This window comes from Elephantulus edwardii, unplaced genomic scaffold (assembly GCF_000299155.1).
Source record: "Elephantulus edwardii isolate Elephantulus edwardi_28Jun2011 unplaced genomic scaffold, EleEdw1.0 scaffold00026, whole genome shotgun sequence".
Classification (NCBI taxonomy): domain Eukaryota; kingdom Metazoa; phylum Chordata; class Mammalia; order Macroscelidea; family Macroscelididae; genus Elephantulus; species Elephantulus edwardii.
The window spans coordinates 20,562,635-20,577,558 of record NW_006399776.1 but is presented as its reverse complement, the minus strand read 5'-3'; the positions used below and the strand labels follow the sequence as shown (position 1 = coordinate 20,577,558).

The window sequence follows — 14,924 nt, the reverse complement described above, 5'->3', positions numbered from 1 at the left end:
TTAAATGTTCTGGGATTCCCATTTTTCTCAGAGTCAGCCACAGTTTGTTATGATCCACACAGTCAAACGCCTTTGCATAATCAATGAAACACATATAGATATTCTTCTGGTATTCCCTGCTTTCAGCTAAGATCCATCTAACATCAGCTGATGTTAGATGGTCCTTAGCTGTGAATGATCATAGTTGGGAAAAAATAAGGTAATTTCCCCAGCCTTTTAAAAATTTAACATTTAGTTGGAGATAATGGATGCTTTTTAAAAAAGTATAAATACAATATCTTTAAAACACCAAGTGAAAGAATGAGTTTACAGTCAGTACAGTGGAAGGAGATACAACTTAAGTGGTTTAGTCAATGAAGGACCTCATCAGGAATTTGGCAGCTGAATTTCCAGCTTTGAAGGCCCTGTGAATAACAGATCTGAACCTTGACTTATCCTGTGCCATCCTCAAAGTCTCTGACACTTTAGTGCATTGCTACAGTTACTTTGTCCATCTGGTTGAGGATCTTCCTGTCTTTCTCGAAGACTCCCCCTTTCCAAGCATGTCGCTCCTAGTAATAGGCTCTCCTAGCAACCTGTCCAAAATACACAAGATGAAGCTTTGTTATCTTTGTTTCCGAGGAACATTCTGGCTGAATCCTCTTCCATATACATCAGTTTGTTCTTTGGGCAGTTCATAAGATATTTAGTTGTATACTCAAGCACCACAGTTCAAAATCATCAATTCTTCTGTCATCTGTATTCATTATCCAGCTCTCAGAAGGATAGCAAGTGACTGAAAAGACAATGGCCCAAATCAGGGACACCTTAATCCTCAAACTGACATAATTGTAAGTCCTCAATAATTTGGAGAGATCTCTGACCGCAGATTTTCCCAGTGCAATAACGTCTCCCAATCTCCTGACTGCTAGTATCAAAAGTGGTATTGTGGATATAAGTAAGGTGAAGTTGCTGTCAGTCTCAGTCCAGCTGTCATGGCCCACTAGTGAGAATTTTTGTTTTCTTGATGTTGATATGGAATCCATAGTGAAGGCTATATTCTTTGATCTCAGCAAGCAAGTTTGTGTCATCTCCATAACAGGTTATTGATAAGTCTTCCTCCAATCCTGATGCCATATTCTTTCTCATAGAGTCTAGCTTCTTGAGTAATTTACTCAGCATACAGATTTACTAGGTGTGGAGAGAGGATACAGTCCTGACACACAATTTTCTTAATTTTAAACCATGGAGTATTCCCTTGCTATATTCACAGGAGAACCTCTTGATCTGGGTATATGTTTAACATAAGCACAATTAAGTGTTCTGTGATTTCTGTTCTTTTCAATGTTAGCCATAATTTGTTATGACCCACACAGTCAAATGCCTTTGCATAGTAAATAAAGCATAAGTAGACATTCTTCTGGTATTATTTGCTTTCAGCCAGGATCTGTCATCAGCATGTATACCTGTCATGCCACAGCCTCTGCTTAGCCCAGCTTAAACTACTATGTACAGTGGTAGCTGTTTTTGAATTATTTTCTTCAGTATTTTGCTTGCATGTTATATTGTTTGAAACTTTTCACATTCTGTTGGATCACCTTTCTTGGGAATAGGAATAAATAGGGGTCTCTTCCAGTCAATCGTTCAAGCAGCTGTCCTCCAGATTTCCTGGCAATGGGAAAGTCAGCTGTTAGGAAACCTCTCCAGGGTACTGAAGAGCAGTGGTGCCACTCTGGAGACTAAGGTGCGCCTGATAAAGGCCATGGTCTTTGCAGTCAGTTAAACTGCATCAGAGAGCTGGACAGTGACTATGGAGGATAGAAAGAGAATTGATGCCTTTGAGCTGTGTTGCTGGAGAAGAGTATTGAATATACCATGGACTGCTAAGAAAACAGATTCATCCTGGAGAGGTATAAACCGGGCTGCTCCTTGGAGGCAAGGATTCTGAAGCTTCATCTGACATACTTTGGACATGTTGCAAAAAGGGACCAGTCCTTGGAGAGGGACATCAGGCTTGGAAGGGTAGAGGGACAGCACAGGAGAGGAAGACCCTCTATGAGGTGGATTGATTCAGTGACTGGGGTAATGGGAGTACATGTGTTGGAGATAGTGAGATTGGCACAGCACAGAGCATGGTTTAGGGCTGTTGTACTTAAGGTTGCTATGAGTCGCAGGCAACTCAAAGGCACATAACAACAACTCTTACTTGTTAGAGATGAGCACTTCCCAGAACATCCACGACACTTTTAGTAAAGTAGTAAATGTCTAAGTATGATTAAGGAAATATAATCTAGAGCTGAAGTTAGAGTTTCTTGCATGAAATTATGTACCATAAATTATGGAAAATATGACTCCTGAAACATGTATAGACTGGCAGTGGTTGTCTTTCCCCATTTTCCTTTGTCTCCTTCACTTCTAGATCTACGGAATCCAGAGGCAGCACTATCTCCAACCTTCCGTAGTGACAGCCCAGTGCCTGCGGTACCCACTTCCGGTGGCCCTAAGTCCAGTACAACTTCAGCAGTTCCTGAACTAGCTACAGACCCAGAGTTAGAGAAGAAATTGCTACATCACCTCTCTGATCTGTCTCTAACATTACCCACTGATGCTGTGTCCATCCGTCTCGCCATCTCCACGGTAAAGACCTTGTACAAAGGGTTAGAGTCTACCATTTCTTCAGTTTGTGGTCAGTCTCTTACTGCCATCCCCTCCTTTCCCAGCCAGATGCCCCTGCTACTCAAGATGGGGTGGAAAGCCTTCTACAAAAGTTTGCAGCTCAGGAGTTGATTGAAGTAAAACGAGGCCTCTTGCAAGATGATGCACATCCCACTCTTGTGACCTATGCTGACCATTCTAAACTCTCTGCTATGATGGGTGCAGTTGCTGAAAAGAAGGGCCCTGGGGAGGTAACAGGGACTATCTCAGGACAGAAGCGGCGTGCAGAACAGGACTGCACCACAGTAGCTGCCTTTGCTAGCTCTTTGGCTTGTGGTCTGGCCTCTTCAGCATCAGAACCAGCTAAGGAACCAGCCAAGAAATCAAGGAAACATGCTGCCTCAGATGTTGATCTGGAGATAGAAAGTCTTCTGAACCAGCAGTCCACTAAGGAACAACAGAGCAAGAAGGTAGGTGTCAGAATGGAAATACTTTTAGGCATAAGCTCTGAATTATGTCTTCAAGAGGGATTTAAAGAAGTAGGATGTCTACTGGCTTCTAGTGGATAGAGGCCAGGATGCTGCTAAACGTCCTGCAATGCATGGGGACTCCTCCAGCTTACCCCCAAAGAATTGTCCGGCCCAAAATGTCAACCTAATACCAAAATCAAATGCTTAGGCTTAGAGAACTTTTGCTATTGAATCTATTTAGAAGAATCCTTGTCTCAAGACAAGAACTAAAAATAAATAAATAAACAAACAACAGACAAGAACTCAAAGATGGAGATGGATAATCATGAACCAATTAATTATGAAAACTGATGGTTAAACAATGTGATATGGCAGTAGAGTAGATTCTGAGTATAGATAATGGACTGGTATGAGTTCTTACCTGTCTGCAACTTCCAGCTGTGATCTGTTCATTAACATTTTTTAATGTATCATTGTGTACATTAATACATAATTATATTTTGTTAATGTGTACATTCTCTTGAGCATTAGTACTTATTAAAGGTAACCAGAGTATCCTTCCATATAGAGCTGTTACGGCCTCAGTTAAACAATAAAATGTTTCATACCTAGGCTCAGTACCCAGTAATTGTTCTATATGGGAAAGAATACTTTCCTGGAAAGAGGATGTTAACATTTAGCAGTAGGAGCCAGTCCTCCTGTACATTTCATCTCAAATGTCAGGAGGGGATGAACCCCTAAGAAAAATCTTTTATCCTAGGGGGTCCAGGTCCTGCTTATTGGACAGTCTATAAGGAACTGTGCTGCTAATCGAAAGGTGGCACCTCTCTGGTGGTTCAAATCCACCTTGGAAGATAGGCAATCTCCTCACATTCTATTTTAACCTTCCATAAACCTGCTTGAAGGTCAGCTTTGAGTTGGTTCTGACTCCTGACTCCATGGCAGCTAGTTTTGAGGTTGTGGTTTGGTTTTTTGGGGGGTGTTTTTTTTTTTTTTTTTTTTTCTCAATTTTTTTAACCCCCTTGTTTTATACCTTTGAATCAGATCTCACTTGCACAGATTTCCCCTCATTCTCCAGTGGAGCATCTGGTGGATTTGAACCATGTGCCTTCAGGATTGCAGTGCAGCTTCTTGCCACTAGGCCACAAGAGCTCCCTTAATTGGCTTTGGGGTGGGTTTTTTTTTGTTTTTTTTTTTTTTTTACTTTGTTGTGTACCATCAAGTTGGATCTGACTGGCACAGGAGGAGATTGCTCTTCCTTCTCCAGTGGAGCATCTGGTGGATTCGAACCATATGCCATCGGGATTGCAGCGCAGTTTCTTGCCACTATGACACCCAACCTCTTGTTTTTTGGTTTGTTTTTTTTAAAAAAACCATGTGCAACGATAGTTTAAAACTAGTTTGGTCTACAAACATTTTCAAATCCAAACTGCTTCTGTTACAGGTCAGTCAGGAGATCCTAGAGCTACTAAATACAACAACAGCCAAGGAACAATCCATTGTTGAAAAGTTTCGCTCTCGAGGTCGGGCCCAAGTTCAAGAATTCTGTGACTATGGAACAAAGGAAGAATGCATGAAAGCCAGTGATGCTGACCGGCCCTGTCGCAAATTGCACTTCAGGTCTCTTGGGAGGGAAAGAAATGCAATCACTTAGAATCAGTTCTTTTTTTCCCAGTACACGCTTTCTAGTCTTTTGGGGTTTTCTCCAGTCCTGTTAATTTTTTGTTTTTCTAAGCCCTCCAGACTCAAAGCTATACTTTCAGTAGTAATATTTTGTAGAACAATACAGGCTGCCTCCCAAGTGGATATGAAGTTTTAAAAAAAGTTCTACCAGCAAAGCATCATTGCTTCAAAGCCTCAGTGAAAGTTTAAAGTTCTCTAGGAGAAGTATGAGCGTAGGAGAAATAGACCTCAGGCTTATAAATCGCAGTGTTTTACTCTGCTCTGATAGGTGGCATAATTGGTGGGGAGCTGTGATGCTAACCCAAAAGTATGGCACCCCTCTGCTGGTTTGAATCCACCAGTGGTTCCTCAGACGAAAGATGCTGGTTTGAATCCACCAGTGGTTCCTCAGAAGAAAGATTAGGCATTCTCCTGTGCAGTTTATAGCCCCCCAAAAATCCACTGGAAGGTCAGCTGTGAGTCAATTCTGACTCCATTCAGTGAATTTGAGTCTTCTGATAGCAAGTGCATCCTTCTTATAGCTCTAAGTCTGTTCAGAGAATTGTCAGTCTCTAATGTTAGATATTTCTGTGTTCCTTGTCTCTTTTTTAAAACTTTTGGAGGATGTCTAATTGAGAAGGGGAGACAGAAAAATCTGAAACCGCTTGAGACTTTGTAGAGGTCTAACTCTGGAGTGCTTTATTGCCTCTGATTCTTATTTCCTTAGACGAATCATCAACAAACATACTGATGAGTCTTTAGGTGACTGCTCTTTCCTTAACACTTGTTTCCACATGGATACCTGCAAGTATGTCCACTATGAAATTGATGCATGCATGGATTCTGAGGTCCCTGGTGGCAAAGACCACACACCGAGCCAGGAGCTTGCTCTTACACAGAGCGTAGGAGGTGACTCCAGTGCAGATCGACTTTTCCCCCCTCAGGTACTTTACTGTTTAGAAACATCTCAGTTTATGTCTGAGTAGGGCAACCATACAAATTAAGGATGCAAAGAATTGGGAATGTACTGGGATAGATAGAAGGGAATAAGAAAATTTGTTGAAAATGAATCTGTGACGAAAGATGACCAAATACCACCTCATGCAGTGGATCTGCTGTGATATTCGCTACCTGGACGTCAGTATCTTGGGCAAGTTTGCAGTTGTGATGGCTGACCCACCCTGGGATATCCACATGGAGCTGCCCTATGGGACCCTGACAGATGATGAGATGCGCAGGCTCAACATACCAGTACTGCAGGATGATGGCTTTCTGTTCCTGTGGGTCACAGGAAGGTAATGTAGTTCAAAGATATGTAGACATGGGCAGGTTTAGTACAAAGTGAGAGAAAATCCTCGGTTTTCCTTGCTTGCTACTGAATATATGACTGGTTTGATCTTTTTCCCCCCAGTGAGACTAAATGTATATTTAGAACATAATTGGATTGTTTAATTTGCTTAATTTCTTTCTTAAGCAAAGGAAGGTCATTGGGATTTAGTGCTTTATTTTACTGGATCTACCCTGTTACTCTAATAGTATCTTGCATGTAAAATGATCTTGACCATCTACTGGAAAAAAATGTTTCTAATGTCTACAACATTTATCTGACATTTTGGAGGGAAACCTAATGGGTATGGAAGTCACTATTAATCCGTATTTCTTTGTAGGGCCATGGAGTTGGGCAGAGAATGTCTGAACCTCTGGGGGTAAGTCATAATCATTTTGTTGCTTTGTCCTTGTTAAGGATCATCGAGTTGGAACCAACCTGTATCTGACCTTCCAGTGGTTTTCAGATGCATGGGAAATTTTAAAATTACATGTGAGGAGACTGCCAATTTGTCTCCTGTGGAGCAGCTATTGAATTTGAACCACTGACCTTTGCATTGGTAGTGTAATTCCTTACTACTAGACCACCAGAGCTGCCTTTGAAAAATAAATTTTGTTACTTTAGCTACTTGGTGTATTCCCTAAACTGAAAGATTAGTTACTGAAGCTCTAGTTCTCTTTCTTATGCCCTACAGTTATGAACGAGTAGATGAAATTATCTGGGTGAAGACAAATCAACTGCAACGCATTATTCGGACAGGCCGTACAGGTCACTGGTTGAACCATGGGAAGGAACACTGCTTGGTGAGGAGCAGGGGTACCCAACTCAGTAGGTCAGAAAGAAGAATTGTTTGATCTCTTACAGAAATGAGTTTCAGAAAAGTAATCTGTTCTCTGGTGAACAGGTTGGTGTCAAAGGAAACCCACAAGGCTTCAACCAGGGTCTGGATTGTGATGTGATTGTGGCTGAGGTATGTTTCCCAAGGCATCCAAAACTGCTACATTTTATTGTATTGGCTTTCCAAGGTGTCCTCTTAAGTTTTCCCTTTGGATTTTAAATGTAATGGAAAGGGCATTTGTAATCTTGGGTAACTTAAAAGTTGCTAAAGCATTTATTTCCTAGGTTCGTTCCACCAGTCATAAACCAGATGAAATTTATGGCATGATTGAGAGACTGTCCCCTGGCACTCGAAAGATTGAGTTATTTGGAAGACCACACAATGTGCAGCCCAACTGGTAAGGTGACCAGAGAATAGGATAACTTCAATTAGTAAAGCTACTCCTCATATCCTATTAGTCTGTAGATAGGCTTCAGGGATTTATAGACCATTTAAATTGTTTGGCAGTGTTTTATAGCTTTTGTCACTCTAGAACCTAAATCCTTAGTCCCTAAGCTGCCCCCTGGTGGTTACTCAGAATATGGTTCCTCTGTCAACATTGGTGTCATCTTTTGATTCCTTTAAGAATTTAGAAATCATACTGTGAGCAGACTATTTGTCCAAAGAATAAACCTAATTATTAACACCTAAGTAATACAAAACAGAAGAATGTTTATTTGTGCTGTATTGACTAAGCAAAGGCATTTCACTGTTGTTTTATTATTTTTTGTGCATGTACCGTCAAATCAGATGTGACTGGTACAGGAGGAAATTGTCCCTCCTTCTCCGGCAGAGCACCTGGTGGATTCGAACCATGTACCTTTGGGATTGCAGTACAGCTTCTTGCCACTAGGCCACCAGAGCTCCCAAGTAATACAAAACAGCCTTTTTAAAACACCAGACTCCTGCTATTATATATTCTTTTTCTTTTTTTTTTTAAATTTTATTATTTTGTGTGTCTGTGTACCGTCAAATCAGAATATATTCTTTTTCAAAGAGCAACATCACTATTTGATGAAATAGGATTAATAAAATACAGGCATCTAACATTATTAAGCCCTTTAATTAAAAGATTTCTCATTTCCCCTTTCTTCAGGATCACTCTTGGCAACCAACTAGATGGAATTCATCTACTAGACCCAGATGTAGTTGCCCGGTTCAAGGAAAGATATCCAGATGGTGTCATCTCTAAACCTAAGAATTTATAGAAGCTCTTACTTAAACAGAGAAGTATTCACAGCCATGGTTCTGCAGGCTATACCTGAAGAATTACTGTACAATATAGTTCTTTTCCTTATTTAAATAAAAGTTTATATTATAGTTTTTATTTCAGGGTCAAATCCTGGCTCTCTCAGTATGACTGTTCAAGTGTAAAATAGGAACATCACCAACCTCAACCTTGGTGGTTTTCAGGATTCAAATTAAATGAATGCATGTAGGACATTAAATGTTAATTATAAAGTAAGACTGTGGAGTTACAGTGAATAACCATTATTACTACATAGTCTACTAATTTTTAGCTTATTTTCAAGAAAAATAAGTCTATCTTCCTATAAGTAAGTACTTAGGGTATGCAGGTAACTAGCCTATATATTTTGTATAGAAATATGCCTCTGGCCTGTCTTTAAAAGATATTTCATCAAACACAAGTGAATACAATGTAGACTTTGGTGAAACCTCTTATATTAAGGATATAGAGTTCTGCCTCTTAAGCACATAAGCTGTGATTACTCAGACAAGGAAGACTATACGAAACGAAAAGAAATAAGAAAACTCCTAGATGATGTTATTTCCCTACAGACCAGTGTACCTGATACACTGAAAACCTTCAGTGCTGTTTTAACACTAGAATCCAACCTTTCATTACTTTTAAAATGAATGCACACAGTGGTGTTTTTTCCTAGGCTTAAAGGTGAGCACTCTTCCATTTTAATAATTTTTTTAGGCAAATCCTATGACAATCATACCAGCAAATTACCTCAAACACCCACCACCACCCCTATCTATCATCTGTATTTTTTGCTTGTCCATATTTCTTTCATTCTTCCCTCTGCTATTACTGGCATTTCTGCTTGCACTTGACAGTAAAAAGCAATTTCAGGTTTCAGCAAACTCAACAGCTCTGCACCACAGCCTGGTTCTTGCTGAAGGGAGAAGCAGGAAGGGCCATGATGGGTTGAGAAGCCCCAACATCGGAAGCCAGCTTGTGTTTCAAAACTGGGCTCTAGGACATATTCCAAGTAGAGACGTCTTCACTGGCTTGTAGAACAAAAAGAACTACTTCACAAATACCACTGCGTTTGAATTTCTTGAGGCTACCCAGGCCAAGAATACATCCCTAGGAGAGAAAAAGATACACAAAGTTAGAATTCTAGCCTAGATATATTTAACTGTGTTAATCAATTAGGTTCCTAAGTAGTTTTATCCAGCATCAAAGAAGTAGAGGTAATAAGATAAATCCCTAGCATAATCTACTGGAGAGGATTTATGATAGGAAATACTAATGGATAATATCATGGATTTAGGTAAAGCCCAAAGAAAATATGAAAATCCTTAGAACTAAACACATACTCCACTCTACCCGCTCCCACCATATTTTGTATCTTATTGTTCTTGGTTCGGTGTTGGTAGGCAATATACCATGTTACATAGTATTACCAACATACCATTTAAGCATTTCTCTTCAAACTCTAGTCTGATTTGCATTAATGAAATATATATATTCTGTATTTTTAAAAAACACATAGAGGTAATATGATTACTGAAAGGTTGAACTGTTAATTACATCATTAGCCATATAACAAGTAAAGGCTCTTTCCAAGCAGGAGAAACTTTTCTCCATTAGCATCTCTAATGTTAAGTAACACTGATTACTTAAGGTTAATTTAGCAATACACTGTGAGTTGTATGTGACATCACTTCGAGTATACAAAAGAAAACTGTAAGCTCACCTGCAGTGCTTCACTACACATTCATTGCTGCAGTATTCATTGTCCCAATCTTTACTCACAACAGGAGGGTTCTCACACCCTGATCTCACACATCGAGGCTGAGGTGACAGTGCTATAGGAGACGCACTCACCAATTCAACATCCATCTGAGAGGGGGACTCAACCTATAAGAAGAGCATTCATACCAAGAATGGATGAGAATGATACCTATTAAGCCAGCTAGTCAAATTTACCCTGAAAATCAGTAACAGAACTTCACATAAAGCAGTGAAATTTCCTGTTTTCTTTCTCTCCACAAATCAGACTTGGACTTTGCCAAGCACAGCGATGTAAAAGGTTTTCCTGTTAAGGAAGCTGGACGCAAGCTACTGCTCTTTTTAATGTTACCTAGCGCTTTTAGTCCACACCTGAATTATATCCCTCAGGAGAGGAAGACCCTGGATGAGATGGACTGACACAGTGACTGAACAGGAGCAGGTGTGTCATAGATTAGCTCAAAATAGGACAGGGTTCAGAGCTATTGTGCGTAGGATTGCTATGAGTCTTAGGTAACTTAACAGCACATAATAACAACAAAAGTACTACAAGTTGAATATGAGTAGAATTTGATCACCTTTAAGCTAGATGGCAAAGGCCATGAGAAGAAAAATGTGAGGAGGAAACTTAATAGTTTCTTCCTGAAACTATTCTGTTGTTGGGTTTCTTTTTTCCTTCTTTCTTTTAAATTTTTGTTTCATTAATTAGCTTCTTATTGCTGGGTACCATCTTTCTTCAGCAAAGGAGCTACTGGATTGGAACTGCGTGCTTTTAAATTGGCAGCACAATTCCTTACCATTAATCCCCCAGAGCCCCCTCATTAAGCAGCTTGAAAGTCTTGTATTTTAGGATGATTACTGGTCCTGTACAAGTTAAAATGAGGGTAGTGGACATCTATTTAAAGATATGCTATGAACCAGCTGTCATTTTTGAGCTATTTTCACCTCACTGAAAACATCAAACAGTCATGACTTAAGAAAAATGGAAGGATTTTGAGTAGTTGGACAGACACCTTGGAAAACACTCTACTTATTGGCTGTATCCTTCTAAATAAAATTATCCCGGTGTCTCTGCTTAGTTAAGTAGTTTGAGAAAGGAGACAACTTTTTCATCATGTAAGATTTTGGGTTAGGCACATCACTGCTGTGGAAAGCTATCGTCTGCACTACAGATTTTTAATATTCCTGGTGTATCACAGATTTAAATGTCTTGTTTACTGGATCATCCAAAATTGTTCTTGTACATTCCTACCAATCTACAGGAAAGAACTGAGAATAGAAAAGCAGCTCACCTCTGGAACTACATCTGTGATCATCTCACAGATTGTCTCAGGAGAGGTTGCCTCCACTGTACGGGTCTCAGGGCTGTTGTTTACTGGCCGCTCAGGACTACTTTCCACAGTTGGTGGGACTACGGTAGTTTGCATTTTGAGAGTGGGTGGAGGCACAATCTTGATCTGCAGAGGAGGTGGTTGTTGCTGTAAATTGATTCGAACTTTCTGAGGTGGAGGTTGTTGCATGGCCTGGAGCGGGGGAGGCTGCTGCAAAATGGTCACTTGCTGCTGAGTTGGGGGCTGAGGCATTTGTTGTAATGGAGGAGGCTGGAGTCGAGGTGGAGGCAATTGCATAGAAGCAGCAGCAGCTGCAGCTGCCTGCAATACTGACCGAGTGACAATCTGGGCTTGCTGGCTGGGCTGGATAGTAGCTGTACTGGTTTGGCCTAGCTGGAGCCCACGAGAGGTCACCATTGTAGCTGGAATGACAGTAACCATTCCTCCTTGAGACACAGTAATAGAGGAAGGCAATACCTGTTTAGTAATAATTAACTTGGTGATATTGGGCTGGCCCCCAGCCCCTGAAGATGCCTGGTTTGCAACATATGAGGAAAGAGTACTAGAGTTAACAACAATGGAAGGGGACAACGCAGGGGGCTCAGTTGAGGCTGGTGTTGGAGATGATGGGTCAACAGTAGCCATGGGAGGTGGAGAAGGAGTCTGTGCTGGTGGTACTGGATCCAATTCTACCGTCTCTACAGTAGCCTGGAAAAAAAAAAGAATGGGAAATTTACCCTGGGACACACTCAGTTACCTCTCAAGAGGGAAAAAAATAGAGATTTAAAACCCTGGAAAGTAAATACTGGAAACTATAATTAAATGTAAAAAGACTTTTTGGCAAGGTTTTTTTATATTGAAATATCAGGAATGCTATTAAGGTATTTTTAACCTTTTAATATTACATAGTATTAAGAGGTTCTAAAGGATTTGATGCTAAAATAAAAAGAGCTAAGAAAAACTTACTGGTCTAAGTATCCACCTACATAAGTCTCTTACCTGGCACTCCTGGTTGTCTTTATAAGCAGCCAGGGCCTTCAGGTACTCTTTCTTGGCAGCTTCAGTTTTCCGCTTATAAACCTGCAGACAGAACCAGAATGTTTCTAAAGACGGCTATATTCGTAGAAAAGGGCTGTTAATTCTAAATTATTCATCAATAATGACAATTTATCAATAAATGACAAGAATTTCAAGAAACAACATATGAACAAGAGGCAATGGTGATGAAGAGGAAATTCAAGCCTCGAGTTGCAATACTTAAGGATGCTTTGGGCAGAATATTGACTGATCCTGCAAGTATTAAAAGATGAGTTAGCAATTATGACAGCCTTCAATTAAAACAGCTAATCATAAAAAAAATTTAAAAAAAAAACCAAAACAGCTAATCAATATCATGTGCTGTGGCCATTAGATGTGCCTGAAGTGATCCTGAAATGTAAAGGGGCCATGAGGCATCTGTTTTGCCTTCTTAGAAAGCTGTCCTAAATCAGCCATATTGTAAAGCTACTAATCTTGTCAATTTGGAAGATGAGAAAAAGATCTTCATAGAAGAAGCAGGGTATCCCATTAATAGGCAGCACTAACTAAAAGGAGAATCGATGCCTTTGATTTGTGGTGCTAGAGAGGAGTCTTAAACATAATCATGGACCACCAAGAAAACAAATAGGTTTTTCTTGGAGATGAGGAAAGCAAGTTTTTCTTTGGACGTTAGTAACTTAGAAAAATAAATTATAAAAATGTATATGTTCTGGCAGGAAACAGAGTCTAGGGTATGATGACAGCCATCATCTAATTCAACTGTATTATTTATATACTATCACAACTTCATTTATTTTCTTTCACCAGATTAAACTTTTAAAATAATTTACTTTTGGTGTTATTGAGAATACACAAAACAAAACATCACCAATCCAATTTCTATATTACCCACTTAGTGACACTGATTACATTCTTGGAGTTGTGCAACTATTCTCATACGTCTTTTCTTAGTTGTTGTTCTCCCATTAAAATTATAGCCCTCTAAAGTTCCTAACTAAGCTCTTGAGTTGTTGTCAATCTGATCGCACAGAAATAGTTCTTAAAATAGCATAATTTTTTAAAAATATACTGTTATATTTACAAAGTTAGAATACATTGTTTTTCACAAAATAGCCTAATTCTTAACTTAGACATTTTTCTCTAAATTAATGTTTGGTTTTAGCTCCTGAAGATGCCTGGTTTTTGACATACGAATAAAGCATTTTACTCTTCTTTCTTTTAACTTAAGGTTTAAAGGTTATTTCAGGGGTTCATCACACTGTAATGGATCCAGAAAGTCTAGCATCTAAAAATATGAAATTCTATTTCTGCATTTTCTCTCATTTGATCAGGATTTTTTATGGAATCTTTATCAGATTAATGTTCAGTAACTGAGTACCTTTTGGTTCTTCTGGTCTTGTGAGAAAGGAAGCAATAAACCACACATTGCATATCCTCCTCCTATTCTAGGCTCTCCTACCTCTGTTATTCCAGACAAAGACCCAGTTTGCTGTACTGGCCATTTACAAGCTTTTTAAGACCTCAGACTATGCACTGGACTTGGAGGTAAATATGTTATCAGGCCAGTTAACTAAGATGCTCCAAGAAACTATGACCATGCCAGATTAATCTTAAAATAGATTAACCAATTTTCAATTAGGTCAATGAGGAAACCCTGAATTAACTTCTGAATCCAAACTAAGTGGTAAATTTGGGGCTAGCCATTTTAGCATGCAATTTATTAAGCAATGACCTAATTCTGCATAAGAAGAAAAATGAGACTTAGAAAAGTTAACTAAAAATTGAACAGGTTGAAACAAGTCAGTAATTATTATAAACACTCTTAATTAAGCTACTTGAGTTATGGTTAACCTCTACCACTAGAGAAATATACTGAGAGCCCCAGTTTCCACCTTCAGTAAAGATACAAAATTGGCATGCCAGGAAGACTTATAAGGATTCAGTATTTTTTATATTTACTAGACAATATGAAACAACATGTAAGAAACTTATAGGAAAATATCTTCAGTTTTAAATTCCTTTCATGAAAAACTTAAGAAAATCTTTACTATCTGTTTACCTGTTTCTGCTCTTCTCCAAGACTGTCCCACATAGAGGCCACAATTTTTGAAACCTCCCCAAAAGTGGCATTGGGATTCTGCCCCTTGATGGCAGCCTGTGTATCACGAAAAAATAAAGCATATGCTGAAACTGGTTTTTGAGGTTCATTAGGATCTTTCTTCCTTCTCTTCTTTGGGGCTTTCTGCTTTTTCCCTGCTTCCACCACAACTGTCTTCTGGCAAGGAAGCTGCTGCTGAGGAAAGGAAAAAAAGAGAATTACAAGAAGGAAGAAAGGAAGTACTGGATCCAAAGAACTGCAAGAAAAGGACTTTTCTTTTTGAGAAAAGCTATCTTACCACATAAATGAGCTTTTCAGAAATGTTAAAAATAGAGGAAATAGAATTCAAACGTAATAGTAGAGCACAAGAGAACCCATAAAAATGGGCATTGGGAGGAACATGAACTAAAAGGGAAGAGACAAGGCTTCATACCCAAATAGCAAAGAAAAGGACAAGGGAGGAATAAGGAACAGTGATTAGGTTTTGAATGTCAAGAGTTA

General features: G+C 39.3%; 2 protein-coding genes across 2 annotated transcripts in view; one reads left to right on the top strand and one right to left on the bottom strand.

Moving 5' to 3' along the window:
* Positions 1-8,293, top strand: part of METTL3 (methyltransferase like 3) — an 11,157-nt gene extending 2,864 nt beyond the window's left edge. The window contains exons 2-11 of the mRNA XM_006883115.1: positions 2,399-2,616; positions 2,700-3,104; positions 4,549-4,724; positions 5,494-5,710; positions 5,874-6,061; positions 6,434-6,472; positions 6,788-6,896; positions 6,998-7,063; positions 7,216-7,328; positions 8,067-8,293. Of these exons, the coding sequence (XP_006883177.1) occupies positions 2,399-2,616; positions 2,700-3,104; positions 4,549-4,724; positions 5,494-5,710; positions 5,874-6,061; positions 6,434-6,472; positions 6,788-6,896; positions 6,998-7,063; positions 7,216-7,328; positions 8,067-8,178 (1,643 nt within the window). The 3' untranslated portion in view covers positions 8,179-8,293. The remainder of the gene's footprint in view (positions 1-2,398; positions 2,617-2,699; positions 3,105-4,548; positions 4,725-5,493; positions 5,711-5,873; positions 6,062-6,433; positions 6,473-6,787; positions 6,897-6,997; positions 7,064-7,215; positions 7,329-8,066) is intronic.
* A 585-nt stretch (positions 8,294-8,878) lies between these two features.
* Positions 8,879-14,924, bottom strand: part of TOX4 (TOX high mobility group box family member 4) — a 40,017-nt gene continuing 33,971 nt past the window's right edge. Inside the window, exons 6-10 of the mRNA XM_006883291.1 lie at positions 14,385-14,615; positions 12,287-12,367; positions 11,249-11,995; positions 9,922-10,085; positions 8,879-9,308 (exon numbers count right to left, since the gene is read on the bottom strand). Of these exons, the coding sequence (XP_006883353.1) occupies positions 9,248-9,308; positions 9,922-10,085; positions 11,249-11,995; positions 12,287-12,367; positions 14,385-14,615 (1,284 nt within the window). The 3' untranslated portion in view covers positions 8,879-9,247. The remainder of the gene's footprint in view (positions 9,309-9,921; positions 10,086-11,248; positions 11,996-12,286; positions 12,368-14,384; positions 14,616-14,924) is intronic.